Source organism: Bos javanicus, chromosome 18, assembly GCF_032452875.1.
Source record: "Bos javanicus breed banteng chromosome 18, ARS-OSU_banteng_1.0, whole genome shotgun sequence".
NCBI lineage: Eukaryota > Metazoa > Chordata > Mammalia > Artiodactyla > Bovidae > Bos > Bos javanicus.
Genome location: NC_083885.1, coordinates 62,118,177 through 62,145,801, shown reverse-complemented (window position 1 = coordinate 62,145,801; position 27,625 = coordinate 62,118,177). Strand labels below are relative to the sequence as shown.

General features: G+C 43.1%; 1 protein-coding gene across 1 annotated transcript; it reads left to right on the top strand.

Moving 5' to 3' along the window:
* NLRP9 (NLR family pyrin domain containing 9) lies at positions 1–24,873 on the top strand. Its single transcript, XM_061389217.1, has 11 exons — positions 1–303; positions 3,080–4,643; positions 9,859–10,020; positions 10,708–10,714; positions 14,735–14,757; positions 15,542–15,679; positions 16,932–17,102; positions 19,442–19,612; positions 22,118–22,288; positions 23,066–23,236; positions 24,614–24,873. Exons 1-11 carry the CDS (start codon positions 24–26, stop codon positions 24,744–24,746), a joined length of 2,991 nt encoding a protein of 996 aa, XP_061245201.1. The 5' UTR covers positions 1–23; the 3' UTR covers positions 24,747–24,873.
* Positions 24,874–27,625: the final 2,752 nt, after the last annotated feature.

Here is a 27,625-nt window from a genome sequence, read left to right as displayed (position 1 = left end):
CGGCTCCACAATCCCGTGACAAGATGGCCGAATCTTTTTTTTCTGACTTTGGCTTGTTGTGGTACCTGGAGGAGCTCAAAAAGGAAGAGTTCTGGAAATTTAAGGAGCTCCTCAAGCAAGAACCTCTGAAATTGAAACTCAAGCCCATCCCGTGGACCGAACTAAAGAAGGCTTCACGAGAAAATGTGTCAAAGCTGTTGAGCAAGCATTACCCAGGAAAACTAGCCTGGGACGTGACCCTGAATCTGTTTCTTCAGATAAGTCGGGATGATCTCTGGAGGAAGGCTCGGAACGAGATCCGACGTAAGTGTCCTGGAAGGGATGGGGAGCAGGGACCCACGGGGGTGGCTGGTTTACTGGGAGCTTCTAATGAAGGTCACTTCATTACTGAGTTAGTGGCCATGCCTCCATTTGTTGAGAATGTGTTACGGGTCAGTAGGACCCTTGGAAATAGTAGAATTTCAAGCCAGCTCTGGTCATTCATGGGCCAGAGTGGATGAATAATGTCCTCAGACCATTCATCTAAGTGTCTTCTCCTCATTTTTCTGTTCCAAGCTGAGTCAATGCTAGTTTAAAAGATCCCCTGGAGAAGGAAATGGGAACCCACTCCAGTATTCTTGCCTGGAGAATCCCATGGACAGAGAGGAGCCTGGCAGGCTCATGGGGTTGCAAAGAGTTGGACACGACTGAGCACCTGGGGCTTAGTATCTGTGTCACCAGGACTGCTGAGATGGAATTTCATGATGCTTCTAACCCACTCTTTTTTTTTTTTTTAATAATTTTTAAAAATTTTTATTTTTTAATTGAAGGATAATTGCTCAACAGTACTGTGTTGGTTTCTGCCATACATCAACATGCATCAGCCATAGGTATACCCATGTCCCCTTCTTCTTGAGCCTCCTTACCACCTCCCACCTCATCCCACCCCTCTGGGTTGTCACACAGACCCAGTTTGAGTTCCCTGCATCACACAGCAAATTCCCACTGGCTATCTATTTTACACCTGGAATGTTTTCATGCTACTCTCTCCATTTGTGCCACCCTCTCCACCTTTCTTTTGATTAAATATTTTTTTATTGGAGTAGAGTTGACTTGCAGTGTTGTGTTATTGTCTGCTGTACAGCAAAGTGACTCAGTTATACATGTACATGTGTCCACTCTTTTAAAGGTTCTTTTCCCATTCAGGTCACATCTTTTTCACCAGACTTGTACAAGAAACTAGGCAGAATCCTAAGATGAGGAGATAGCAGATGCCCCCGCTCCCACAGGAAGCGCTTTTCATGTGTGATGTCGTTTCATTTTTACCATGACTCTGAGGTTTGCAAATGAGAAAAATGCAGACCTAACAGTGTCCCCGCATGTTAGATGACGTTTCCAAAAGGGACACATCTGATTCAGGACCAGTTATTTTTGACTCACTGAAGGGCTTTTACATCCTCCTTTGGGAAAGTACGCTATTTTTTTTTCCCTCAGAGAATAAGATCAGTTGAATTGTAAATCCTGGCAAACAAAGTGACAAAATACCAGACAAACCACTCATTAATTTTTTTCTCTTTATATATATATACACATATATTTAAATTTATTTTTGAGTGTTTGATCTTAAATTGGAGTTCATGAACATGGAAACTCTTCCAATATTTCTTTAGATTTTATTTTTCTGCTCTCAAGGTTCTCTTTTATCTGTTTTCATGGCTTTATTATGATTTCTGAAAAGGAATTATTGTTGATTTATAATGTTAGAATGTTGTGTTAGTTTCAGATGTATAGCCATGTAATATATAATTTATATTATACATTAAATATGTTGGTAATAATTTGTTGTTGTTTAGTCGCCAAATTGTGTCTGATTCTTTGCAACTCTATAGACTGTAGCCCTTCAGGCTCCTCTGAACATGGGATTTCCCAGCCAACAAAAACTGGAGTGGGTTGCCATTTCTTTCTCCAGGGGATCTTTCTGACATATAATTTATATATTATGTATTATAATGCACAATATACATAAATATTATATGTACATAAATTATATAAGGTATATATATATCATATTCTTTTCCTTTATAAGTTATTACAAAGTAATGAGTAAAGTTTCCTGTGCTATGCAGTAGGTCCTTGCTGGTTATCTGTTTTATATATGTTCAGTTGTGTCTGACTCTTAGTGACCCCATGTACCGTAGCCTACCAGGCTCCTCTGTCCATGGAATTCTCCAGGCAAGAATACTGAAGTGGGTTGCCATTTCCTTCTCCAGAGTGTCTTTCTGACCCAGGGATTGACCATGTCTCCTGCATTGGCAGGTGGGTTCTTTGCTGCTAAGCCATCATGGAATCCCTAAATAGCAGTGCTCATGAATTCTTGACTGTGCAGATAGTATTCTTCTAGTTTGAAATGTAATCCTCAGGCGTTCATATTCTGTGTAAAATCTGGGGTAGATTTTTTTGGGGGGATTATGTTTTTGTCTAGGTCTATGCCCAGCAGTGGGATTTCTGGGCCGTGTGATAGTTTTATTCCTAGGTTCTTAGGACACATTGGGAGAAGGTGAGGGTGGGATGAATTGAAAGAGTAGTACTGACATATACACACCACCATGTGTAAAACAGACAGCTAGTGGGAAGCTGCTGTGTAGCGCGAGGAGCTCAGCTTGGTGCTCTGTGATGACCCACGTATTTAGGGATTCCATCATGGCTCCACAGCAAAGAACCCACCTGCCAAAGCAGGAAACATAGAACATATAACTAATTCACGTTGTTGTACAGCATGAAATAACACAACATTATAAAGTAATTACCCTCTAATTAAAAAAATCCTATAAGCCATAATGGAAAAGAATATTAAAAAAGAATGAATATATAAGTATAACCGAATCAGTTTGCTATACAATAGGAATGAACAACATTGTACATCAACTATACTTTAATAAAAATAAATAAGAAAAAACCCCAAAGTTTATGAGCCTGGTCCCCCATGGGCATACATCAGTCTTTGCGCATATGTTTGAGTAAATCCATAGGGTTTGTTCTCAGTACCAAATATGGGGTGTATTTTTTTTAATTGTCTTCTCTTCTGTCCCTGTTAATTCAGAGAAGATAAACCCATATAGAAGCCACATGAAGCAGAAATTCCAAGTCCTATGGGAGAAGGAGCCCTGCCTTCTGGTTCCTGAAGATTTCTACGAAGAGACCACAAAGATTGAGTACGAACTCCTGAGCACTGTCTACCTTGATGCCTTCAAGCCTGGAGAGTCCTCACCCACTGTGGTCTTGCACGGTCCTGAAGGGATTGGAAAAACAACCTTTCTGAGAAAAGTGATGCTGGAGTGGGCCAAGGGAAACCTATGGAGGGACAGGTTCTCATTCGTCTTCTTCCTCACAGGCCGTGAAATGAATGGTGTGACGGACATGAGCCTGGTGGAGCTGCTCTCCAGGGACTGGCCTGAGTCTTCAGAGCCCATTGAAGACATCTTTTCCCAGCCAGAGAGAATCCTCTTTATCTTGGATGGCATGGAGGAACTGAAGTTTGACTTGGATTGCAACACTGACCTCTGTGAAGACTGGGAGCAGCCACAGTCCATGCAGGTTGTCCTGCAGAGCCTGCTGCAGAAACAGATGCTCCCAGAATGCTCTCTGCTCCTTGCACTCAGCAAGATGGGGATGAGAAAAAACTACTCCTTATTGAAGCACATGAAATGCATCTTTCTCTTGGGGTTCTCTGAGCACCAAAGGAAACTGTATTTCTCTCATTACTTCCAGGAGAAGGATGCATCCTCGAGAGCCTTCAGTTTTGTGAGGGAGAAGAGCTCACTCTTCGTCTTGTGCCAGAGCCCCTTTCTCTGTTGGCTGGTCTGTACCAGCTTGAAGTGTCAGCTGGAGAAAGGAGAAGACCTGGAGCTGGACTCTGAAACCATCACTGGTTTGTACGTGTCTTTCTTCACGAAAGTATTCAGATCAGGAAGTGAGACCTGTCCACTGAAGCAGAGAAGAGCCCGTCTGAAAAGCCTGTGTACCTTGGCTGCCGAGGGTATATGGACTTGCACGTTCCTGTTTTGCCCTGAGGACCTCAGGAGGAACGGGGTGTCCGAATCGGACACCTTGATGTGGTTAGATATGAAACTTCTTCACAGGAGTGGCGACTGCCTTGCCTTCATCCATACCTGTATCCAAGAATTTTGCGCCGCCATGTTCTACATGTTCACACGACCCAAGGACCCACCTCACTCGGTCATTGGAAATGTGACCCAGCTCATCACCAGGGCCGTGAGCGAACACTACTCCCGCTTGTCCTGGACAGCGGTATTCCTGTTTGTGTTCTCAACTGAAAGGATGACCCACAGGCTGGAGACGTCCTTTGGTTTTCCACTGTCTAAAGAGATAAAGCAGGAAATAACGCAAAGTCTTGACGCTTTAAGTCAGTGTGACCCCAATAATGTCATGATGAGTTTCCAGGCATTATTCAATTGTTTGTTTGAGACCCAGGACCCAGAATTTGTAGCCCAAGTGGTGAATTTCTTCAAAGACATTGACATTTATATTGGTACCAAAGAGGAACTGATAATATGTGCAGCCTGTCTGAGACATTGCCATAGTCTGCAGAAATTTCACCTGTGTATGGAACATGTCTTCCCAGATGAGTCTGGATGCATCTCAAAGTAAGTCCATGTATTAATTCCCTCTCTCCTACGTGCCAGATTTGTGCCAGTCCCAGATAGGCTTCCCTGGTAGCTCAGATGGTAAAGAATCCACCTGTAGTGCAGGAGACCGGGGTTCAATCCCTGGGTGGGACAATCCCCTGGAGAAGGGAATGGCAACCAACTGTAATATTCTTGCCTGGGAAATTCCATGGACAGAGGAACCTGGTGGGCTACAGTCCATGGGGTTGCAGAGTCAGACACAGCTGAGTGACTAACAGTCTCACTTTTCATTTTCTTTCCAGCCCCCAATGGGTATTTCATAAAACACTGTACTTCTGTACTTAAAAAACGTGACTTTTGTAGTCAAAGAGACATTGGTTAGAGTCCTTGCACTGCTATTTGCTAGTGTTGTGACCATGAACTGTAAGTCTTCAGTTTTTCCATCTGTTTAAATAGGGGTCAGCATCTTCATAGGGCCAATGTCAGGTTGAAAGGTAAGCAGTTTTTATTGTTGCCAGAACAATGCTTCTCCCTACCCCACCCCATAGCATTTTAGCATATCCTGATAATTCCACTGGGAAGGCACACTTAGAAGATTGTGCCTGATTTCCTCCAGATTTTGCCAATGTGTCTTTTCTCTTTGCTGATTTTATTTATTTTTTAAAAATTGATTTATTGATTTTAATTGGAGGCTAATTACTTTACAATATTGTAGTGGTTTTTGCCATATACTGACATGAATCAGCCATGGGTGTACATGTGTTCCCCATCCTGAATCCCCCTCCCGTCTCCCTCCCCATCCATCCCTCAGGGTCATCCCAGTGCACCAGCCTTGAGCACCCTGTCTCATGCATCCAACCTGGACTGGCAATCTGTTTCACATATGATAATATACATGTTTCAATGCTATTCTTTCATTAACCCACCCTCGCCTTCTCCCACAGAGTCTGAAAGTCTGTTCTTTACATCTGTGTCTCTTTTGCTGTCTTGCATATAGGGTCATCATTACCATCTTTCTAAATTCAATATATATGTATCAGTACACTGTATTGGTGTTTTTCTTTCTGGTTTACTTCACTCTGTATAATAGGCTCGGGTTTCATCCACCTCATTAGAACTGATTCAAATGCATTCTTTTTAATAGCTGAGTAACACTCCATTGTGTATATGTACCACAGCTTTCTTATCCATTCGTCTGCCAATGGACATCTAGGTTGCTTCCATGTCCTGGCTATTATAACCAGTGCTGCAATGAACATTGGGGTACACATGTCTCTTTCACTTCTGGTTTCCTCAGTGTGTATGCCCAGCAGTGGGATTGCTGGGTCATATGGGAGTTCTATTTCCAGTTTTTTAAGGAATCTCCACACTGTTCTCCATAGTGGCTGTACTAGTTTGCATTCCCACCAACAGTGTAAGAGGGTTCCCTTTTCTCCACACCCTCTCCAGCATTTATTGTTTGTAGACTTTTGGATCGTAGCCATTCTGACTGGTGTGAAGTAGTACCTCATTGTGGTTTTGATTTGCATTTCTCTGATAATGAGTGATGTTAAGCATCTTTTCATGTGTTTGTTAGCCATCTGTATGTCTTCTTTGGAGAACTGTCTGTCTAGTTCTTTGGCCCATTTTTTGATTGGGTCATTTATTTTTCTGGAATTGAGCTGCAGGAGCTGCTCATATATTTTTGAGATTAATTCTTTGTCAGCTGCTTCATTTGCTGTTATTTTCTCCCATTCTGAAGGCTGTCTTTTCACCTTGCTTATAGTGTCCTTCGTTGTGCAAAAGCTTTTAAGTCTAATTAGGTCCCATTTGTTTATTTTTGCTTTTATTTCCATTACTCTGGGAGGTGGGTCATAGAGGATCCTACTGTGATTTATGTCAGAGAGGGTTTTGCCTATGTTTTCCTCTAGGAGTTTTATAGTTTCTGGTCTTACGTTTAGATCTTTAATCCATTTTGAGTTTATTTTTGTGTATGGTGTTAGCAAGTGTTCTAGTTTCATTCTTTTACAGTGGTTGACCAGTTTTCCCAGCACCACTTGTTAAAGAGATTGTCTTTTCTCCATTGTATATTCTTGCCTCCTTTGTCAAAGATACAGTGTCTATAGGTATGTGGATTTATCTCTGGGCTTTCTATTTTGTTCCATTGACCTGTATTTCTGTCTTTGTGCCAGTACCATACTGTCTTGATGACTGTAGCTTTGTAATATAGCCTGAAGTCAGGCAGGTTGATTCCTCCAGTTCCATTCTTCTTTCTCAAGATTGCTTTGGCTATTCAAGGTTTTTTATATTTCTATACAAATTGTGAAAGTATTTGTTCTAGTTCTGTGAAAAATATCGTTGGTAGCTTGATAGGGGTTGCATTGAATCTATAGATTGCTTTGGGTAGTATACTCACTTTCACTATATTGATTCTTCTGATCCAAGAACATGGTATATTTCTCCATCTATTTGTGTCATCTTTGATTTCTTTCGTCAGTGTTTTATAGTTTTCTATATATAGGTCTTTTGTTTCTTTAGGTAGATTTATTCCTAGGTATTTTATTCTTTTCGTTGCAATGGTAAAAGGAATTGTTTCCTTAATTTCTCTTTGTTTTCTCATTGTTAGTGTATAGGAATTTCTGTGTATTAATTTTATACCCTGAAACTTTACTATATTCATTGATTAGCTCTAGTAATTTTCTGATGGTGTCCTTAGGGTTTTCTATGTAGAGGATCATGTCATCTGAAAACAGAGTTTTACTTTTTCTTTTCTAATCTGGATTCCTTTTATTTCTTTTCCTTCTTTGATTGCTGTGGCTAAAACTTCCAAAACTATGTTGAATAGTAGTGGTGAGAGTGGGCACCCTTGTCTTGTTCCTGACTTTAGGGAAAATGCTTTCAGTTTTTCACCATTGAGGATAATGTTTGCTGTGGGCTTATCATATATGGCTTTTATTATATCGAGGTATGTTCCTTCTATGCCTGCTTTCTGGAAGGTTTTTAATCATAAATGGATGTTGAATTTTGTCAAAGGCTTTCTCTGCATCTATTGCTAATCATATGGTTTTTCTCTTTCAATTTGTTAATGTGGTGTATTACATTGATTGATTTGTGAATATTGAAGAATCCTTGCATCCCTGGGCTGATTTTAACTTGCATTCTTTCATTAGGCTCAGGCTCCCAGCTCACACTTTAGCTCTCAAACACATACCGTCTTTCATTGTCATTAAAAAAAATTAATGTATAGTTGAGGGACTTCCCTAGTGGTCTGGTGGTTAAGACTCCATGCTTCCATTGCAGGGGACATGGGTTTGATCCCTGACTGGGGAACTAAGATCCCATGTGCTGTGTGGCACGGCCAAAAAAATGTATAATTGACACGCAACATTATATTGGATTCAAGTATGCAGCACAATTTTTAATATTTGTATATATAGTGAAATGGTCACCACAGTAAGTCTAGTTAATATCTTTTACCATACATGAAAAGTGAAAGCGTTAGTCACTCAGTTGTGTTCAGTTCTTTGCAATCCCATGGACTGCAGCGTGCCAGGCTCCTCTGGCCCATGGAATTTTCTAAGCAAAAATACAGGGGTGGGTTGCCATTCCCTTCTCCAGGGGAACTTCCTGACCCATGGATTGAACCCAGGTGTCCCGCATTGCAGACAGATTCTTTACCATCTGAGGACCAGTTAACATCTGTCATCAAACATAGTTACAGATTATTTTGCCCATAATGAGGACTTTTGTGTCTACCCTAATGTTCGTAGCAGCCTTATTAAGGTATGGAAAGAACTTAGGTGTCCATCAACAGACGAATGAATAAAGAAGATGTGATATATATACGTATGTATACTAACACATATATATGGAATCTAGAAAGACGGTACCAAAGAATTTATTTGCAGGACAGCAATGGAGAAACAGACAATAAGGGACAGACTTATGGACACGGGGGTGGGGAGGAGAGGGTGAGATGTATGGAGAGAGTTACATGGAAACTTATATTACCATATGTAAAATAGATAGCCAATTTGTGAATTTTCTGTAGGTCTCAGGGAACTCAAACAGGGTCTCTGTACCAACCTAGAGCGGGGAGATGGGGAGGGAGATGGGACGGAGGTTCAAGAGGGAGGGGACCTATGGCTGATTCATGTTGAGGTTTGACGGAAAACAACCAAATTCTGTAATGCAATTATCTTTTACTTAAAAAATAAATTTAAAAAGATGTGATATAGATAGATAGAATATTACTCAGCCATAAAGTCGATATCTTGCCAATTATGACAGCATGGATGGATCTGTAGGATATTATGCTTAGTGAAATAAATCAGAGAAAGATAAGAACTGTACAATTTCACTTATGTGGAATCAAAAAGATAAAACAAATGAACAAACATATATAGTAGTGTATATGTGTCAATCCCAAATTCCTTATTTATCTGCCCCCCTACATTTCCCCTTTGGTAGCAGTAAGTTTGTTTTTGAAGTCTGTTTCTGTTTTGTAAATAAGTTCATTTGTATTATTTTAGATTCTGCATACAAGCAATATCCCATGATATTTGCCCTCCTCTTGCCTGACTTACTTCACTTACTTTGGTAATCTCCATGTCTGTCCATGTTGCTGCAAACGGCCTTATTTCATTCTTTTTTAATGGCTGAGTAATATTCCATTGTGTGTATCTGTGTATATGTATATACACTACATCTTTATCCATTCATCTGTTGATGGACATTTTCGTTGCTTCCATGTCTTGGCTATTGTTAACAGTGCTGTGGTGAACATAGGAGTGCATGTATCCTTTTGAGTATATCTGGTTTTCTCCAGATATGTGCCCAGGAGTGAAATTGCTGGATTGTATGGCAACTCTATTTTTGGCTTTATAAAAAAATTAATTTATTTATTTTTGGCTTTGCTGGGTCCTTGTTTGCTGCCCGCAGGCTTTCTCTCATTGTAGTAAGCAGGGGCTCCTCTCTAGTTGAAGTGTGCGGGCTTCTCATTGCAGTGGCTTCTCTTGTTGCAGAGCACAGGCTCTAGAGCACATGGGCTCAGTAGCTCAGACTTAGTAGTCATGGCACACGGGCTTAGTTGCCCCAAGGCACGTGATCTTCCCAGATCTGGGATCAAACTTGTGTCTCTTGCATTGGCGATTCTTTACCACTGAGCCATCAGGGATGGAAGCCCTATTTTTAGCGGTTTAAGGAGTGAGTTGAGTGGAGCCATGGAAGAATCATGGTATTTGTCTTCCCACAGCACCATCGAGAAGCTCACCCTCTGGCGGGATGTGTGCTCAGCATTCACTGCCAGCGAGGACTTCGAGATACTAAATCTGGAGAACTGTCAGTTCGATGAGGCCTCTCTGGCTGTTCTCTGCAGGACGCTATCTCAACCCGTCTGTAAACTCCGCAAGTTCGTGTAAGTTGGATCTTCACCTGTTCTTTAAGTCAGTAGCAGGGTGTCATTTTTTTCCCACTCTGTTTTCTTTTGAAAACCCGAGCTACAATCCCATGTGTCAAAAGCAAATTCTGAGCGCTTTTCTTGATTTAAGATGTTTCACTGAGTGAGACACAAACTGGGCAAACAGGGAGACTTGAAGACATTCGCTCAAGAAGTTTGGTTGCCAGGTTACAGAGCCTGGGTGAGAAAGGACAGATTTTCCTTTTTTCTGCCGTGAGTGGTCCCTAGAATTAGACCTTCCTTCCCACGGCATCACCTCACTTGTGTGCAGACGATTAGCTGTGGAGTTCATGCTGACTTGGAAAAATCTTGTTGTTGCTGTTTAGTCACTCAGTTGTGTCTGACTCTGCGAGCCCGAGGACTGTAGCCTGCTGCCAGGCTCCTCTGTCCTTGAGATTCTCCAGGCAACCCACTGGAGTGGGTTGCTGTGCCCTCCTTCAGGGGTCTTCCCGACCCAGGGATTGAACCTGCGTCTCCTGCATTGGCAGGCAGGTTCTTTACCACTGAGCCACATGGGAAGCCCAGAGAAATCTTGTTTTGTTTCAGAAGCAGAATTGGCATTTTGGGGAACTTGGTGTTACCTCTGGGTGACACAACTGTGTGTTTTGGTCTAGTGATGTGTTTGCACTGAGGCCCCCATTTCAGTTTCTCTGTCACACATGTTTTAACTGTGACATAAAACTTGCTTGGGGAGCCCAAGAGCAGATAGTCCTGGTAGCTGGTGTTTGCTTGGATGCCGATGGATTGAGAATAGATGTTTCCCAGGAAATGGTGGAGGAAGGTGCTGAGGACAGGTGGTAAAAGAGCCTTAAGTTTATAAGAGAGAGAAATAATAAGAATAGCATAGAATGGGTAGTGTGTATAGAACAATTCTTAGGCCCGGAGCTGGTTGCTTTATATGCACCATCTCTGTCTTGTAATCCTTATAACAATTTCGTCATGACCTTTTTACAAAACAAATACCAGAAACATAGTGAAGATCACAGTAATTCCCTGATGCTTTTCTTTCTATGGTGGAAAGACTGCTTTTTATGACAGCTAAGAAGTCAAGGAGAGAGTGCTGTTGTGGATTTAGTGTTGAGCACTACAAAGTTAGCTGTCCTGAGCTAGCTGGGCGCCAAAATTAAAAAAAAAAAAAAAAGAAGTCAAGGAGAGGAGATGTTTCTCTAATGGAGAGCCTGCCTTTATGTACAGAATTGTACTTTTTTCTGTGTAATTTTTCAAATTTAACTTTTATATTATATTGAACTGTAGTTGATTCACATTGTTGTGTTAGTTTAGGTGCACAGCAAAATTAGTTAAATATACACACACACACACACACACACATATACGTACATGCACACATACATGCATATACATATATCTTGGCTTCCCAGGTGCTGCTAGTGGTAAAGAACCTGTGTGCCAATGCAGGAGACGTAAGAGACTCAGGTTCGATCCCTGGGTTGGGAAGATCCTTTGAGGAGGGCTTGGCACCCCACTCCAGTATTCTTGCCTGGAGAATCCCATGGGCAGAGGAGCCTGGCGGGCTACAGCCCCTGGGGCCACAAAGAGTTGGACCGGAGTGAAGCAACTTAGCACACAGGCACACATACATGTATCCACTCTTTTCAGATGCTTTTCCCATACAGATCATCACAGAGTACTGAGTAGAGTTCCCTGTGCTACACAGAGGGTCCTTGTTGGTTATCTATTTTGTAAACAGGAGTGCGTTTGTGTTAATCTCAAACTCCTAATTTATCCCCACCCCCCCCCCCCGACCTTTCCCCTTTGGTAACCATAAGTTTGTTTTTGAAGTCTGTGAGCCTATTCCTGCTTTGCTAATAAGTTTCTTTGTATCATTTTTTTTTTAAAGATTCCACATATGAGTGATGTCACGTGGTATTTGTCTTTCTCTGTCTCACTACTTAGTATGATCATCTCTAGGTCCGTCCATGTTGCTGCAAAGGCATGGTTTCCTTCTTTTTACGGCTGAGTAGTATTCCATTGTATATATGGACCACGTCGTCTTTATCCGTTCATCTGTCGATGGACATTTAGGTTGCTTTCATGTCTTGGCTATTGTGAATACTGCTGCTATGAACACTGGGGTACTTGTGCCTTTTCAAATTATGGTTTTCTGTGGATGCATACCCAGGAGTGGAATTGCTGGATCATATGGTAGCTCTGTTTTTAGGTTAAAACCTAAAATCTCCATTCTGTTCTCCTTCGTTCAGTTCAGTTCAGTCACTCAATCGTGTCCGACTCTTTGCAACCCCATGAATTGCAGCACGCCAGGCCTCCCTGTCCATCACCAACTCCCAGAGTTCACTCAAACTCACGTCCATTGAGTCGGTGATGCCATCCAGCCATCTCATCCTCTGTCGTCCCCTTTTTCTCCTGCCCCCAATCCTTCCCAGCGTCAGAGTCTTTTCCAGTGAGTCAACTCTTCGCATGAGGTGGCCGAGGACTCCCTTCTCTCCACAGCCTCTCCAGCATTGATTATTTGCAGATTTTTTGATGATGGCCTTCTCTGATACTTTGAGTAACTTGGTTTGCCCTATGCCATCCTGTTGTCTTCAACCCCGCAAACTTATCACTTTCAAGCTAAATTTAACTCCTTCAGCTTAAGTGTCACTTCTTGCTATACACCAAAACTTGTGAGTCTAGGAACCCACCACAGCTGGGGGTGGTCTTGAGACACAGTGTTTCTCTGACTAATTCACCATGAAGAGGGAAAAGATCTCTCTCTTGTTTACCCTGATGTCTCCAGCAGCCAGCAAAATACCGAGTTTTCCAGGCGCTCTTTAAACTGAGGTCGAATGAATGTATGGATCCTTGCATTCTGGAAGTGGTTTATTCATTTCACAGAAAGAAATGGACTTATAAATGAATTGCTCTAGATCCTGCATGCATAGTAAAAAATGGACCTCATCACAGTGTTGTTGTTTTATTTCTTCTGGAAGCTCTGTCAAAAATAAAGTAGGGGACTGACTTGCTCATACATCAGTTCAGTTGTTGTTGTTCAGTCACAAAGTCACATCCAACTCTTTGAGACCCCATGGACTGCAGCATGCCAGGCTCCCCTGTCCTTCACTATCTCCCGGAGTTTGCTCAAACTCATGTCCATTGAGTCGGTGATGCCATCCAACCATCTCATCCTCTGTCGTCCCCTTCTCCTCCTGCCTTGCATCTTTCCCAGCATCAAGGTCTTTTCCAATGAATCGGCTTTTCACATTAGGTGGCCAAAGTATTGGAGCTTCAGCTTCAGCATCAGTCCTTCCAGTGAATATTCAGGACTGATTTCCTTTAGCACTGACTGGTTTGATCTCCTTGGACTCTCGAGAGTCTTCTCCAGTATATACAGTTTATTGAAAAACGAGGACTAGTGGTCTTATATGGAGAAGGCAATGGCACCCCACTCCAGTACTCTTGCCTGGAAAATCCCATGGACGGAGGAGCCTGGTAGGCTGCAGTCCATGGGGTCGCTAAGAGTCGGACACGACTGAGCGACTTCATTTTCACTTTTCACTTTCATGTGTTAGAGAAGGAAATGGCAACCCACTCCAGTGTTCTTGCCTGGAGAATCCCAGGGACGGGGGAGCCTGGTGAGATGCTCTCTATGGGGTCGCACAGAGTCAGAAACAACTGGAAACGACTTAGCAGCAGCAGCAGCAGTGGTCTTCTAATTGAGAGATTGGTTGTTGATTTTAAACGGGGCAGATGACTCTGTAAAGGAGGAGACCAGGTTATCTGAAACCACCTGAGTGAAGGTGTGAAAGAAAATGTGCATGTCCTTCCAAGGACCCTGGGGTTCCAAAATGAGGAAAACAGTTCCTCTTCAGTGTACACAGAAATGAATTATCATCATACCTAGAGTTTTTTTTTTTTTTAAGAGCTTTTTATTTTGTGTTGGGGTAGAGACGATTAACAATGTTGAGGTAGTTTTAGGTGAACAGCAAAGGGACTTAGCCATACAGATACAGGTATCCATTCTCCCCCAAGCCCCTTCCCCTCCAGGTTCCCACATAACACTGAACAGAGTTCCTTGTGCTCTACAGTAGGTTCTTGTTGGTTATCCATTTAAAATATAGCAGTGTGTACCTGTCCATCCCAAAGTCCCTAACTATCCCTTCCCCTCTGGCAACCATAAGTCCATTCTCTTAAGTCTGTGACTCTCTTTCTATTTTGTAAGTAAGTTCATTTGTATCATTTCTTTTTAGATTCCACATGTAAGGGATGTCATACAGTATCTCTCATTCTCTGTCTGACTGATTTCACTCATTATGACATGCCCTGGGTCCGTCCATGTTGCTGCAGATGGTATTATTTCATTTCTTTTTAATGGCTGAGTAATATTCCATTGTGTATATGGAATGTAACACATCTTCTTTATCCATTCCTCTATCAGAGGGGGCAATAAATGGTAATTTCTGAACCATCATGATCTACTTGTTTTGTGATGAACCTTCACCATTAAGTTAATTTACCCAACCTTCAGAATATCCAGGAGAAAAGCAAATATTTGAATCCAGTTTTCTCAACCTCAGGAGCCTGGGTCTCCAACCAGGGCATATACCATCTTTCTTTAATTTGTTTTATTTTTTTTAAAGAAAACTTTAAAAAATTGTTTCCTTTTAAAAAAACCCTTAAAAAATTTTAGACCAAAATGATCTTTTCCTTGGGGAAGACAATCTTGTTTGGACATGGGAGGTATTGCCAGATATAGGAGTGCAGGGAGGCACAGACATGGTGCCTGGAATTTAACATGGGCTCAGTCTGGCTTCCTTATAATATCTGTGGTGGAATGCAGAAGTGGAGGGACTAGGCAGAAACAGGAGACCTCTAAGCACCTGATGTCCGAAGATCCCAGAAAGAATTCATAGGCGGGAATAACCAGAAGAAGGCTTCCCAGATGGTGCAACTGGTAAGGAACCCGACTGCCAGTGCAGGAGACATAAGAGACACGGGTTCAATCCCTGGGACAGGAAGGTCATGGCAACCCACCCCAGTATTCTTGCCTGGAGAATCCTACGGACAGAGGATCCTGGTGGGCTACAGTCTGTGGAGTCGCAAAGAGTCAGACATAGTGAAGTGACTTAACGCACGCACACACACATTCACAACCAGAAGAGCCAAATTATTGGAAAAAATTCTGAAGCTGGGAAAGATTGAAGACAAAAGGAGAAGCGGGCGGCAGAGAATGAGATGGTTCGATAGCATCACCTACTCAATGGACATGAATTTGAGCAAACTCTGGGAGATAGTAAAGGACAGGAGAACCTGGTGTGTTGCATTCCATGGGGTTGCAAAGGGTTGGACATGACTTAGTGACTGAACAATAACAAACCAGATATTAAAAAAAATGTATTAGGAGCCTAAGCATGACAAGTAGGAAGAATTGTGTAAGAGGTATCTTGCTTTGGACTTCATTGCATGAGTTACTGTGTCTCTTCCTCTTTTGTAGGTGTAACTTTGCTTCGAATCTGGCAAATAGCCTAGAATTATTTAAGGCCATTCTTCATAACCCTCATTTGAAGCACCTGAACTTCTATGGCAGCAGCCTCTCCCATATGGATGCCAGGCAGCTGTGTGAGGCGCTGAAACACCCAATGTGCAACATAGAGGAACTCATGTAAGTCTTGGGGTTGTCCTCTGTGATGTAGATTTTTCCCTGTGTGAACTTGGCAGATTGAACACGCCTATCTCCCTTCCTGCCCTGGTCTCTCGCATGTTTCACCACGTCCATCTCAGTATCAGTAGACCTCCTACTAAGATGAGCATGGATGGGTTCTCAAGGGCAAAGCTTCCTCTCAGAAGGTCTGTCCCATCTTTTCTTTTGTGCTCACTTGAATGACCTCACAGATGCCTTATCTGATGCTCCTTGACTCTCCTCTCAACCAACCCTACCAAAGCCATAACTCCCATTTCTTTTCCCTTGAAGACAGTCACAGAGACTTAAAATGAGAAAGGTTTGTGGATGATCACAAATGTCATCTTGGAATCTGGCAGATAATAGAGGATAGAGGGAAAGTAATTTCCCCCAAATCATTGCTTTCTCCTGAAAATTATCTGGGATGCCTTTAGTCTCATTGGGGGATTTCTCAACAGACTCAGTCTTTTTTTCAGCAGGAAGAACAAAGAGAAGTAGTAGAAATAGCAATAAACAAAAGCAACTTGTTAAATCCACCAAGAAGACACACTCTTCTCTCCACCAGTAATATGACTGACAGAGCGCGTGCACTTGGTTAATTTCACCTATCAAGATTCATCAGGAGGGAGAGGAAGGGTCCATGCATAAGAGTTGTTTGAACATACAGGCTTGCTTTGTTGTTGTTGTTCAGTGGCTAACTTGTGTCCGACTCTTTGCGACCCCATGAACTACAGCACACCAAGCTTCCCTGTCCTTCACTATCTCCCAGATCCATTCTTCACTATCTCTCTCATGTCCATTGAGTCGGTGATGCCATCCAACCATCTCATCCTCTGTTGCCCCCTTCTCTTCCTGCCTTCCATCTTTCCCAGCATCAAGGTCTTTTCCAATGAGTTGGCTCTTCACATCAGGTGGCCAAAGTATTGGATCTTCAGCTTCAGAATCAGTCCTTCCAATAACTATTCAGGATTGATTTCCTTTAGGACTGACTGGTTTGATCTCCTTGCTGTCCAAGGGACTCTCCAGAGTCTTCTCCAGCACCACAATTTGAAAGCATTTGTAATTTGAGTGGAAAGCAACAGGGATTCATGCAGAGAATCGTGTAATTACCTCTGCTTTTTAAAGAGTCTGGAGTTGGCAGGTGTGGATTGGGGGCCCTGATGTGGTCCAGGGCCAGTTGCCCAGACACCCTGTAAACATCCCGGCCGCCCCCCACCACCCGTCTCTCCCGCAGGCTGGGGAAGTGTGACATCACCGGTGAAGCCTGGGAAGACATCGCCTCTGTTCTCGTCCACAACAAGAAGCTGAAGCTTCTCTCCTTGTGCGAGAACGCCCTGAAGGACGATGGGGTGCTGGTGCTGTGTGAGGCCCTGAAGAACCCAGACTGTGCCCTGGAGGCGCTGCTGTGAGTCGGTGTCGGGGAGGGGAGCCCGCGGGGGACGGCCGCGGACCGCCCCCACACCACGGTCCAGCGAAGCGGGCTTGCCCCGCAGGGGGGCCTGGGGTTGAACTGATGAATTCTAGAGACGCAAGACGAGCCCTTAGCATCCAGCTTGGTGCCCTGGTTATCATAAAAGACGGTTGGCGCTTCTGTAGGTATACTGGGTGCTTGGTGGGGGGGATTCATCTGATTACTTGCAGCTGTGGGGCTTCACACGTCCTCAGTTATCACTGGACCCCTCCCCACCCCCAGTGTCCCCACCTCTTTCTTGCCTGGAGTTTCTATAAACCACACTGATTCTTTGTCGGTGGCAATAGAAAGGGTTGTCTATTTACCCAGGGGGGCCACAGGAGAAACTTAGTGTTAATTTCAAAAGACTACCTTAAAGTGGGGGAAGGGAGCAAGCGTGCCCAAGTGTGTGGAAGTGAATAGTAGGCTAGAAACAAAGCTTTTGTGTGTGTGCGTGGTGTACACAGGTGTGTGCATAGACATAAGTATTACATGCACACACAAAGTGGCATTTACAATAGAAGGCTAGAATATTGTTACTGAGATGATTTTTTTTTAGATTATAAAAAAGTCAATACTAAAATAAGTTCCAGGAACATTAAACATTAAAACCAAACTATTAAAAAAAATAAGGGAAAACTCTGAACTATAACGATTTAGACCAAGAAATATTTAGAGGCACAAAAGAAATTACATATTGGAAGATGAAAGGACTTGGCTATTAAATCTTGCCTGGTATTATTCAATAAATTAAAGCGTATTCAATAGCTGGTAATTTAAGTGGGATATATTTATCTAAGAGTTCTTTAAACTACATCATTTAACTTTTTTTGTTTTTAAAGTTGAATCTTTATTCCATAAAAATGAAAGACTACTGAAGATGCAAGAAAGTCACTAGTAATTTTAAAAGAAAAAATGTTCAACCTATTTCTATACTTTTTATTTTGAACTAGTTTTAGGCTTGGAACAAAGTTGGAAAAATAGCACAAAAATTCTCTTATAGCCCTTTCCCCATCTCCCTAATGTTCAACCTTTTTTTTTTCCCCCAAATAGTTAATATTTTTAATATTTAAATGTATAATACCATTTTAAACAAATGTGCAGATTTTAAAAATATATTCCACTAGGTCAGAATTCTGCAAAATGGGCAAATTTATAGTCTAATAGAAAGCATTGAGTTTTTTGTAAAGTCAATTGGCTAATAAATAAAAAAAATATGAAAAGTCTATAACAAACCTTAGAACTTAAAATTTTTGATGCAAGGTATTAATTCAGTATAACGTAAAATGGCAGAAAGTGGAGATATTTAGGGAAGGCATAATTGTAGAGTCATGGAACATTTGGAGATTATATTAAGTGACCGTTAAAGTCTTACATTTTCTTTTTTTAACTTTTTATTTTGTATTGGATTATTGCTGATTAGCAATGTTCTGATAGTTTCAGGTGGACAGCAAAGGGACTCAGCCATACATATACATGGATCCGTTCTCCGCCCAAACCCCCCTCCCTTCCAGGCTGCCATAGTGTTCCCTGTGCTCTACAGGAGGCCCTTGTTGGTTCTCCATTTTAAATACAGCAGTGTGTACATGTTTGTCCCAAACTCCCTGATTATCCCTTCCCACCTGACCATAGTTCTTTCTCTAAGTCTGTGAGTCTCTTTCTGTTTTGTACCTAAGTTCATTTGTATCATTTCTTTTTAGATTCCCCTTGCTACACATTTAAAAATTTTTTTAAAATTTATTTTTGGTCATGCTGGGTCTTCACGGCCCTAGTGACGGTGAGCAGTGGCTTCTCTTGTTGCGAGCACAGGCTCAGGAGTTGTGGCTCACAGGCTTCATTGCTCCGAGGCATATGGGATCTTCCCGGACCAGGGATCAAACCTATCTCCCCTTCATTGGCAGGTGGATTCCTATGCACTGTACCCTCAGGGATGTCACCTCTGCTACACATTTTAATCTTCTTATTTTTCTAAATGACCACAGAGTACAAGAAAGTTTTTACATGTAGTTTCATGAAAAGATTACCCTATCGAGCTTATGTGGGCCTGCCAGGTGGCGCAGTGGTGAAGAATCCGCTTGCCAGTGCAGGAGACTTGGTTTCTATCCCTGGGTCAGGAAGACCCCCTGGAGGAGGAAATGCCAACCCACTCCAGTATTCTTGCCTGGGAAATCCCATGGACAGAGGAACCTGAAGGGCTACAGTCCGTGGAGTTGCAAAGAGTAGGACATGACTGAGCGAGTGAACGAGAACATAGAACTTGCGCAGGTTGATGGACGATGTGTGTGTCTTTGCAGATTGTCGCACTGTTGCTTCTCCTCCGCAGCCTGTGACCACCTCTCCCAAGTCCTTCTGTACAACAGATCCCTGACTTTTCTCGACCTGGGGTCAAACGTCCTGAAAGATGAGGGAGTGACAACTTTGTGTGAATCACTGAAGCACCCAAGCTGCAACCTACAGGAGTTATGGTACGCCTGGCTGGGGTTTGTTTGAATGTCAGTGTTTGATTTTGATTTTTGGCTCTTGGCAGCCCAGGAAAGGAACAGGAAGAGAGGAAAAGCATGGAGTCTTCTGAAAAAGGAAAAAAAAAAAAAAAAAGCAAGGCTCAATGGTTACCCCACCTGATACTTCTGGGGCTTCCTGGCTGACAGATGTGTCTATTTTTTTTTTTTTTACTCTACCTCTTCAAATTGATTTTTTTTATTGCAGAATAATTGCTTTACAGTATTGTGGTGGTCTCTGCCATACATCAATGTGAATCAGTCATAATTATATATATAATCTCCTTGCTCTTTAGCCTCTTCCCCTCATCCCACCCACCTTGGTCATCACAGAGTGCCAGGCTGAGCTCCCTGTGCTATACAGCAGCTTCCCACTAGCTATCTGATTTATACATGTTGTGCTTGCTTAGTCGCTCAGTCGTGTCGAACTCTTTGCAACCCCATGCACTGTAGCCCGCCAGGCTCCTCTGTCCATGGGGATTCTCCAGGCAAGAATATTGGAGTGGGTTGTCATGCCCTCCTCCAGGGGATCTTCCCAACCCAGCAATCGAACCCAGGTCTCCTGCAGTGCAGGCAGATTTTTTCCCGTCTGAGCCACCAGGGAAGCCCGTTTTATACGTGGCACTCTATATGTCGGAGAAGGCAATGGCACCCCACTCCAGTACTCTTGCCTGGAAAATCCCATGGACGGAGGAGCCTGGTGGGCTACAGTCCTTGGGATCGCTGAAGAGTCGGACACGACTGAGCGACTTCACTTTCACTTTTCACTCTGATGCATTGGAGAAGGAAATGGCAACCCACTCCGGTGTTCTTGCCTGGAGAATCCCAGGGACAGAGGAGCCTGGTGGGCTGCCGTCTCTGGGGTCGCAAAGAGTCGGACACGACTGAAGTGACTTAGCAGCAGCAGCAGCAGCAGTCTATATGTGTCAATGCTTCCTTGTCAGTTTTCCCTACCATCCTCTCCTTGTGCCCACCACTGTGCCCACCAGGCCATTCTCTCCATCTGCATCTCCATTTCTTCTCTGTAAATAGGCTCATCAGTGCTGTTTTTTCTAGATTCTTAAGATGTGCATATATTATTTGATACTTGTTTTTCTCTTTCTGACTTACTTTACTCTGTATATCAGGCTCTAGGTTCATCCACCTAATTACAATGGACTCAAATGCGTTCCTTTTTGTGGCTGAGTAATATTCCATTGTATATATGTACCACAACTTCTTTATCCACTCATCTGTTTTTTTTCAATTTTTATTATAGTATATTTGCTTTACAATGTTGTGTTGTTTCCTACTGTAAGAAAAGTGAGTCAGCTAAGTGTGTGCATATATCCCCTCTTGGATTTCCTTCCCACTCAGGTCACCACAGAGTGCTGAGTGGTTCCCTGTGCTGGAGAGTAGGTCTTTGTTAGTTGTCTGTTTGATATATGGTAGTGTGTACATGTCAACAATTTGAGCACACTCTGGGAGACAGTGAAGGACAGGGAAGCTTGGTGTGCTGCAGTCCACGGGGACACAAAGAATCGGACACAACTTTGCAACTAAACAACAAGAACAACAGCATGTCAACTGTTGACATTTTGGCTGAGACAGTTTTTTCCTGGGGAGGGCGACTGTCCAGTGCCCTGTAGGATGGTGGTAGCTCCCTGTCCCTGTGTGGCAAGCCAAAAAATGTCCCCAGGCACTGCCCAGTGTTGCCTGGGGGCAGGAAGCAAAAATCATTCCTGCTTGAGAACATAGACACACATATACACACTCTATATGTATTCCATATATGTACATAGCAGACATATGTGTGTGTATAAATGTGTCTATACATGTGTCCACGTGCTTGCCTACACAGGTACATGTTTATCAGATTTACAGTATGTACATATGTATGCATGTATGTTCTGTATACACACTTGCATACTGTGTGGGTGGGGCACAATACTGTGAGGAGCCGTGAGCTTGGAGACAGGAGATACACAGGAGACATCAAATTATGTGAGATATTCAGTGAAGTCCTTCCCAAAACATGCTGTGTATACAGAGACTTGAAGGAAGTAGGGGGATAACTCGGCATATACTTGGATAAAGAGCATTAGAACCAGCAAGAACAGAGGTCCCTGAGGGGAGAGACTGGGCAGGAAGGAGAGTGCAGGGAGCCCAGGGTCGGGCAGAGGGCAGAAAGTGGAGGAGCTGCGTTGTGTCATCTCTATCATCATCATCTCTATCATCACCTCTGTCGTCGTCTCCATCATCTCTGTCACCATCATGGCCATCTCTATCGTCTTTCTCATCTGTCATCATCATCACCGTCTTCTCTATCGTCTCATTGTCGTCTCTGGTATCATATCCATCATCATTGTCACCATCGTCATCACCTCAGGAACATTTGAGTATTTCTTCCTTTACAGGAATAAGTGAGCATAAGTGAAGCCATTTCAGATTGGACCTCAGGGTCAGATACGTTTGTGTTTTTTTTCCCTCTAGGTTGATGAATTGCTACTTCACTTCTGTTTGCTGTATGGACATCACTACTGTTCTTATCCACAGTGAAAAACTGAAAACCCTGAAACTAGGCAACAATAAGATATACGATGCTGGCGCCAAACAGTTATGTAAAGCTTTGAAGCATCCTAAGTGTAAATTAGAGAACCTTGGGTGAGTGTCCACGGATGGTGGGAAAGCTTACCTATTTCAAGAAGAAGAAAAGCTGGAGAATGAAAGGGACGAACGGGATGCAAGTTTAGAAACAAGTGCAGTGAAGCAATAAATGCCAGCCATGAAACCAGGGTTTGCTCCAGCTTGCCATGGGCTGACTTGTGGGACTTGGTGGTTTTGTTTCTCATATATAGTTTTATCTGTTTATTTGGCTGCTCTGGGCCTTCATTGCTGTGCACGAGCTTTCTCTGACTACAGCCAGTCGGGGTGAGCGGGTCCCACTCTCTACTTGGGGTGCACGGGCTTCTCTTTGCAGTGGCTTCTCTTGTGGAGCACAGGCTGCAGGGCACACAGGCTTCAGCAGTTGCGGATTCCAGTCTCGATAGCACAGGCTCAGTAGTTGTGGCTCACAGACTTGGTTGCTCCGTGGCATGTGGGATCTTCCTGGACCAGGGATTGAACCCGTGTCTCCTGCATTGGCAGGCGTATTCTTCACCACTGAGCTACCAGGGAAGCCCTGGGACTGGGTGGTTTCTTGCTGGGGTGGGGAAGTGAGCTGTCCTGTGCATTGAGGGAGGTTTAGCTGTAACTCTGGCCTCCCTCCACCCACGGGAGGCTAGCAGGACTCCTCGCATGTGTCAGATGTCTGCAGGCACACATGTGCCCCAGTTGAGACCCACTTGTCCAGACTGAACGTCTCTTCTCAGAGGCGTGGCCTTGGCACCTCGAGGTGGTGTGTATGCCAGCCACCTCATGCTGGTGTGTCCCCCTGTGCAGGCTGGAGGCTTGCGAACTCAGCCCTGCCTCTTGTGAGGACCTAGCCTCGGCTCTCACCACCTGCAAATCTCTGACTTGCGTGAACCTGGAATGGATCACCCTGGACTATGATGGGGCGGCGGTGCTGTGTGAAGCCTTGGTCAGTCTGGAGTGCAGCCTGCAAGTGCTCGGGTGAGTGGATGCTGTTACCTCGGTGGTGAGTGACCCCCGAGGGAGGTGGGACCACTGTAGGTTTGTGCAGTCTTGGCACCATTGACATGGGCTGGAGACTTCTTTGCTGGGGGTGGCTGTCCTGTGCATCGCAGGATGTTGGTCGAGCGTCTCTGGTCTCAACCCACTCATTCTGTTCCCTGGAGCACCTCCTTTGAGAGATGATGACCAGAAATACAGACTTTAGGCACTCCCATGGCGGTCTGGTGATTAGGCTTCTGCGCTTTCGTTGTCGTGGCCCGGCTTCAATCTCTGGTCGGGGAACTGAGATCCTGAAAGCCACATGCCCCTCCAGCACCAAGAAAAAAAAAACCCTTCAAAATTGCTGAGATAAGATTTTAATTGTTCTCACCACCCAAAGAGAGAGATTGTGTGATGTGGTAGAGACATTAGCTAACGCTCTGATGGAAATCACTTGGCAGTATATAAACATATCAAACCAACGTGTTGCAATCTTAACCTTACACAGTGTTGTATGTCAGGTATATTTCAATAAAATTTTAATTAACTTTTAAAAAAGAATGTCCATCGTATCTATCACTTGAAGTTTTTTTTTTTTTTTAAAGGCTCCTGGTGTTGTCAAATGTACCCTGACAACCAGAATCACCTCCAGTCAAGAATGACTCCTTTACTAAAAACACCATCTCTTACTTAATTTGCCTGAAAAAGTGCAACTGCAGCTCAGAGCCAGGAGGGTTTCCATCAAGGACAGAGCAGGGTCTTGGTACAGAAGTACATTTCCTGAAGAGCAGGAGTCAATATTGTTTGGAACATTATGTTTTTTTTCCTTTTAAACTTTGTATTTTGTACTGGGGTACAGCCGATTAACAAACGCGATAGTTTCAGGTGAACAGTGAAGGGACTCAGCCATACATGTACATGTACCCATCCGCCTCCAAACTCCCCTCCCATCCAGACTGCCACGTAGCACTGAGCAGGGTTCCCTGCGCTCTACAGTAGGTCCTTGTTGGTTCTCCATTTTAAATATAGCAGTGTGTACATATCCATCCCAAACTCCCAAACTATCCCTTCCCTCCATCCTTCCCCTCTGGCAACCATAAGTTTGAGGAACATTATGTTTGCATTTAGAGTGTGTGTAGCTGACTTCCATAGAATGAACATTTGAGTGCCTTCCATGTACCAAGACCCTGATGACCTGCAGGGGAGGGACAAATGGTTCACACCCCTCTTGCTCACTCTCCTAGTCTCTAGGAAGGATTTTGTGCATCCTTGGTACAACTCTCCCAGGAAAGAGTGAAGGGAACTAGCCATTGGGGTGTAGAGAGGGCAGCAATCATGTATCAAGTCAACACAGCTTCTCTTTTTGTATTTTCTCAGCCTGAACAAATCTTCATATGATGAGGAGATTAAGATGATGCTGACGCAGGTGGAAGAGATGAACCCCAACCTCATCATTTCACACCATCTCTGGACTGATGATGAGGGCAGACGCAGGGGTATACTTGTCTGATAAGAGCATGTCCTGAAGTAATCTTCTCACAAAGGTGTCCCCCTCGGTCACCTTGGCATCTCCCCTCCTGACACACCCTGTCTTGTAAATGGTTCATCAGGGCCAGTTGATGATTTTGGAGCTCTTCCTTCACAGTATTGTAGTGATACGATTGTGGGGTTGACTATCTGTGCCTAAATCCTCTACCTCCCATTAAAGTTCCTATCCTGCCTTGCAATGTGTAGAAGAAAAAAAAATACATTACATGTAAACACTTGGGAAAGCATGACTTTATTTTCTTACCAGATTTCTTGGGAATGTAGGAGCTTGGGGTTGAAGGAACCATGATCGTCTGACACTTCTGACATAGAACTGCTGCTAGGATGTGTCTCTAGATTTTAGAATTTATTCCCTACATCTAACATCGCACTCACGCCTTTCACTTTGAGTTTGTCCAAATTTAGTGTTTTTGTTTTTATTTATTTTAATTGGAGGATAGTTACTTGACAGTATTGTGATGGTTTCTGCCACATAGCAGTTTGAATCGGCCACAGGTATACATGTGTCCCCCTCATCCTGAACTCCCTCCCACCTCCCTTCCCCCCATCCCTCAAGGTTGTCACACAGCACTGGCTTGGGTACCCTGTGTCATACCCCAAACTCCCACTGGTTATTCTGTTTTACGTATGGTAATGTATATGTTTCAATGCTATTCGCTCAAATCATCCCACCCTCGCCTTCTCCCACTAAGTCCAAAAGTCTGTTCTTTACATCTGTGTCTCCTTTGAGTTTTCTGGTTTAGTTAAAAAAAAAAAAGTGTATTTCCATATCTCTACTATCTATTAGTACATGCCACTCAATTTTCTTAATTCAATATTTTTCAAATGTATCTACACAGTTTAATATTTCTTTTTCAAATATACATCAATACCTCACTGACATCATTAAACATTGTTTAGTTCTCTATTGCCAGTACCATAAATTATTAATGCCTTACTGGCCCTATATAGAATTTTATTTTTGTTGAGTATAATGCATTTTAAAAACTTAATTTACTGAAGTAGAGTTGATTTACAAAGCTGTTTAATTTCTTCTGTACAGCAAAGTGACTGAGTTATAAATATATATATATATATTTATATTTCCTAGTTCTTTTCATTAAGGTTTATCACAGGATACTGAATGTAGTTCCCTGTGCTATATAATAGGACCTTGTTGTTTATACATCCTGTATGTGCTAGTTTGCACCTGCTAATCCTAAACTCCCAATCCATCCCTCCTCCATTTTTAATAAACTTTATTTTTAGAGAAGTTTCATATTCACAGCAAAACTGAAGGCAGGCACAGAGGTTTCCCATGTTCCCCCTGAACCTATGCACTCTTAGTTGATCTAAAGAGTGGACAGATCCCAAAGACAGTCCAGTCCTGCTTGTGTTGTTTTTATTTTGCTGCCATTGTTTGAATTGGCAAGCTTATTCTAAAGATATGAAGATGTAAAAAATATAGAATACACAAAGCAATCTTGAAAAATTGAATGACTTGTTATAATTAACATATGATTCAGGGTCAGTCTTTTCATCTATCTTGTGAAGTTTCTCTTTTTTTTTCCCCCCAATTTGCCATTGGTTTTTGGCCTTTATCTCATTCTTAAAGAATTCTGATGCTCTCCTTCTGTTGTTGTTCAGTCCCTAAGTCCTGTCTGAGTCTTTGAGACCCCATGGACTACAGCACACCAGGCTTCTCTGCCCATTATCTCCCGGAGCTTGCTCAAACTCATGTCTGTTGAGTCCATGATGCTGTCTAACCATCTCATCCTCTGTTGCCTCCTTCTCCTCCCGCCTTCGTTTTTTTCCAGCATCAGGGTCTTTTCCAATGAGTTGGCTCTTTGCACCAGTATCTATATATTACTTTTTGCTGAATCCTGTCTGTAGGCCCAGAAATATCACTCATGGAGATAAGTCCTCAAAATAAAGAAGGAAAGTCTTGTCCCACAGGAACCAAGGAGCAGTCCGTCCTCCACCAGGGACCCATGCCATCATACCCTGCGAGCCTTGTGTACGTCTGGGATGGTCACAGATGCTGAGGTGGGATGGACTAGCTTTAAATGGGACACCCTCCAGGTTTAAGAGACCTCGAGACTACATGAAGCAACAACTGTGGTGCTTAAGGCCTTTTGACTAAGATCAAGTGTAGTATGGGGGCTTCCCAGGTGTCACAGTGGTTAAGAATCTGCCTGCCAATGAAGGAGACGCAAAAGATGCAGGTTCAATCCCTGGATCAGGAAGATCCCCTGGAGAAGGAAATGGCAACCCACTCCAGTGTTCTTGCTTGGGAAATCCCATGGACAGAGGAGCCTCATGGGCCATAGTCTGTGGGGTTGCAAAGAGTCAGACGTGAGTGAGCAACTGAGAACACAAACACAGAGCATAAGTCAAAGGAGAAACCAGATTCCAGATCAAATGGAAATGCTCAGTATAAGCTGATCACAGGTGTCAGCTTGACTCTAGAAACATTAGAGCATTGACAGAAATGGCCAATGGGAGTTACAGTCACATTATTCACAGTAGCCATGACGTGGAGCGGCCTACACATTGCACTGACAGTTGAATGGATAAAGAAGATATGGTGCATATATACATACAATACAGTGGAATACTACTCAGGCATGAAAAATGATGAAGTAATGTCATTTGCAGCAACATGGACGGACCTAGAGATTGTCATACTAAGCAAAGTAAGCCAAAGACAAATATGATAGTCAATCAAGTTCAAGAGGCGCAAAGAGTTCCATATAGGATAAACCCAAGAGGAAACATGTGAAGACACATACTAATCAAACAAAGATTAAACACAAAGAAAGACTATTAAAAGCAGCAAGGGAAAAGCAACAAGTAACATAC

Excerpts from the sequence above, each read along its gene's own strand:
- NLRP9 (XM_061389217.1), top strand. The coding sequence starts at position 24 with ATGGCCGAATCTTTTTTTTCTGACTTTGGCTTGTTGTGGTACCTGGAG. Across the intron at positions 17,103-19,441 it reads TGTGCCCTGGAGGCGCTGCT|ATTGTCGCACTGTTGCTTCT; the intron begins GTGAGTCGGTGT and ends GTGTCTTTGCAG. Across the intron at positions 19,613-22,117 it reads TGCAACCTACAGGAGTTATG|GTTGATGAATTGCTACTTCA; the intron begins GTACGCCTGGCT and ends TTTTCCCTCTAG.